General features: G+C 62.0%; 1 protein-coding gene across 5 annotated transcripts in view; it reads right to left on the bottom strand.

Annotated features, from left to right (window-relative positions):
• LOC113208990 (protein O-mannosyl-transferase TMTC2-like) overlaps positions 1-3532 on the bottom strand; it is an 85712-nt gene that overhangs the window by 3246 nt on the left and 78934 nt on the right. For 2 of the 5 annotated variants that reach the window (XM_052267008.1, XM_052267010.1), the window contains exons 3-5: positions 2755-3346; positions 2002-2346; positions 1451-1519 (exon numbers count right to left, since the gene is read on the bottom strand). In XM_052267008.1, the coding sequence (XP_052122968.1) occupies positions 1451-1519; positions 2002-2346; positions 2755-3346 (1006 nt within the window). Of the gene's footprint in view, positions 1-434; positions 550-630; positions 1244-1450; positions 1520-2001; positions 2347-2754; positions 3347-3532 lie in introns of all 5 variants that reach the window. The other 3 variants (XM_052267009.1, XM_052267012.1, XM_052267011.1) reach the window with 3 other exon arrangements.

The raw sequence follows: 3532 nt of genomic DNA on the forward strand, positions 1-3532 counted from the left end.
GCCTGCTTGCCTCGCGCCCCGACAACTACCTGCCGGCCGCGAGCGCCCTTCTCTTTTCCCTCCCCCAAGCGCGCTCTCTCTCTCTCTCTCTCTCTCTCTCTCTCTCTCTCTCTCTCTCTCTCTCTCTCTGTCTCTCTCTCTGTCTCTCTCTCTCTCGCTCTCGCTCGCTCGGAGGGACGTGTTCGCCACGAGTTCGCCCGTTTTTGCTCGTGCTGATTGGTGGGTTTTGCTTTTTGTGCGTCGCCTTGTCGAGAGCGGCAGTCAACACGGCCGTCCATCTCGCTTTTGGCGCCGAGGAGAGAGAGAGAGAGAGACAGACAGACAGACAGACAGACAGACAGACAGACAGACAGACAGACAGACAGACAGAGAAACACGCTGACACAGATTCTCACATTGCTTTTATTACAACACACCGTACTTGGCGTACTTACAGGTTGTAGTGAACCTCGGCCATGTTGGGCCTGAACTTGAGCGCCATCCTGAAGGCGTGCTCGGCCTCGCTCAGTCGTCCCCGTGAGCTCAGCACGGAGCCCAGGTTGCCGTAGGCTGTGTGGAACAATACACAAGTTAGTTTCGCCAAATATGCTTGCGCTGCATGTCGACCTACTACCGAGCTCGCTCCCCTACCTTTGGGCGGGTTGACGGCGATCCCGGCCCGGTACAGGTCCTCCTCGTCCGCCCAGTCCCAGTTCCTTTGCACCGTCCTGGCGGCGAACACGGTCAGGAGGAGGACGCCCGCGACCAGCACTGGCGCCCGGCCCGGCCAGGCTTCCCGCCGCCCGCCACCCGCCTTGGGTCTGCGGGATGCTCCTACCGCCGCGCCCGCCCCCGCCGCACGCCGCCCCCGGTTGCCGTCCGCCAGCCAGGCGAAGCCCTGCGCCACGAGCAGGCAGAAGCCGACGCTGGGCAGGTAGAGCACGCGCTCGGCGATGACGAAGCCCACGTAGAAGAAGAGGTTGGAGGCGGGCAACAGCGGGAACACGAGCAGGGCCAGCCCGAGCAGCGCCGCCCCCGCGGGGGCGGGCACCACGGGGGGCGGCACATCGGGCTCCCCCCCGCGCTCTGTCGCGCTGCCCCCGCTGCCGCTGCTGCTGCTACTGCTGCTCCGGCTGCTGATGTAGTTGTTGTTATTGTTGTTGTTATTGTTGTTGGTCAGGATCACGTTGTTGTTGTACGTGTAGACATAAGACGAGCCGCGCGACTCGATGAGCTTGGAACACACGCCGCAGATTTTCATCTTCTAAAAGAGGAACAAACATACATTCAATGTTAGAATACAAAGTGCAAACGTTTTTTAAACTCATGTAATTTTTATTTTATTCTAAATACATGGCACTAGAGTGTGCAAATTTAGTGCCGCTGCCACAGTATAAATTAAATCACGACGCTCTACATTCGTTCTCTGAATACATGACGAGGGCAAATAAAACACTAATCTCCGACTCACCCGGTCTGGTTTGACTTGGCGGCGCTTGGGGACGGTCCTGGCGCGTCGCGCTGTGTACCGCTCCGTCCCCTGGGCAAACACAAAGCCTGGATAAGGACCCGAGCCCGGGCGGACCGTGCTGGCTGCAGCCATGGCGCTGGACGTCAGGGAACTAATATCACATCTGCCTGTCTCTCCCTCCACCACCCCACCCACCAGGCTGTCCCCTTCTTTTGTTTCCCTTGGCCCCAACCCCCTCGGTTTTTCGCTAGCTGTCCTGTCGGAGCAGCAGACTCTCTCTGTCTGTCCCTCTCTCTCTCACACACGCTCCTCCTTCTCTCTCTTCCCTTGTGGGTCCACCCGTGAGAAGACAGAGGATCAAGCACGTACACCGCCCCCCCCCCTCACCCCTCCCGTCCCGAGTGGAGCGGCGCGCAGCCGAGACACCGACAAAGCTCCCAAATCCCTCTTATACCCCCGTACACACACGCAATGCATTCTAAAATGCCGGTCGTGTCCCTGAGGCCATGGTGCGGCGCGGTGCGGCGCGGTGCTGGGGATGGTCTGCCCACCTGGTGCTCGGCGCGCAGCGCGCTCACGGCCTTGGCCACCAGCACGGCGAGCGAGGCGTAGAGCGCGGCGCTCTGCAGGTTGCGCGGGTCGGCCAGGCTCTCGACGCGCTCCACCGCGTCCATGGACCAGTCGAAGGAGAGCGTGCCCGGCCACAGCAGCAGGCGCAGGTTGACGGCGGGCAGGTGCAGGAAGGTGAGCGCGCGCGTGCCCCAGGAGGAGGCGTGCGCCGCGGGGTTGTCGGCGCGCGCGAACACGGGCGTGCGCAGGCCCACGAGCCACAGGCGCGCGGCCAGCAGCCCCGCGCCCCCGGCCGCCAGCGCGCCCAGCGAGCCCAGTGAGAACGGCTGCGGACCAGGAGAGGGAGTTTAGCGCCACAAATATTTGTAAACGTGTCTGTGTCTAACATATGGTATCATCCAGTCCAGAAAGTACGTCCGTTTCGGGACCTGCCAAGTTCAGCCATTGCAAGCTCTTATAACGCCTTGTGGGTAGGCAACATCTTGCGTGCAGGACATACATGCCCTGCGGGATAGACTACCCAGAGTCTTGCAGGCGCCGAGGTACTTTCTGGACGATCGATTTGCGAGAGTCGGTATTGTAGGTACTTGACTTGATTGTACAGGCACTTGTTATGTTCAACTTCATTGTGTGGTCCTCTACCGTTCGACTACGACTACTTAAGTGTTTAAGCATTAGTTGCCTGATTTATAAAGGTGAATTAAGTTGAAGATCAAATATAGTGCCCCGCTCACCTTCCGCTGGCGGCGGCCCAGCTGCAGGGCGAGGTCGTAGGAGGCGCAGACGACGAGCACGGTGAGGCCGGGCTCCTTGCAGAGCATGGCGCCGGCGGCCAGCGCCAGGGTGGCGGCGAGCAGGGCGCCGGCCCAGGCGCGGCAGCGGCACCAGGCCGGGCCGGGGGCCGGGCAGCGGCAGCCGCGCTCGCGCCAGTCCAGGTGGCGGAGGAAGGCGAGCAGCGCGAGCAGCGCCAGCGCCGCGGCCAGCAGGTCGGCGCGGCCCACGATGCCGGCCACGGCCTCGCAGTGCACGGGGTGCACGGCGAACAGCAGCGCGGCCGCGGGCCAGGCGGCCGGCGGGCCGAGGCGGCGCGATAGGCGCGCCACTAGCCACGAGCACAGCGCGTGCAGCTGGGCGTTGACGAGGTGGAAGGCGCGCGGCCGCAGCCCGCCCGCCAGGTAGGCGTTGGCGCGCAGCGACAGCACGGCGAGGGGCCGGTACGAGCCGTGCGACCCGGCCGAGCCCAGCGGCGTGCCCCAGAAGTCGTGGCCGAACGCCAGCCACGCCGACTGGCCGCCGCGCACGTCCGGGTTGCGCACCACCGCGCGGCTGCAACAGGCGAGCACAATCTTGGTGAGCAGCACAACTAAGGCACAATCAGCAACACTCGAGGGTAACAGCTACAATTTTAACATCGACTCTTTTCATTTTTACATATACTTTTGTAGTCTTTGGTCGGATAATAAATTCACGAGTTAAACAAAATGCTTTTAACCCGTTTTATCAGAAATGGTA

Source organism: Frankliniella occidentalis, unplaced genomic scaffold (assembly GCF_000697945.3).
Source record: "Frankliniella occidentalis isolate FOCC.00 unplaced genomic scaffold, Focc_3.1 Scaffold45, whole genome shotgun sequence".
In the NCBI taxonomy this organism is placed as follows: Eukaryota; Metazoa; Arthropoda; class Insecta; order Thysanoptera; family Thripidae; genus Frankliniella; species Frankliniella occidentalis.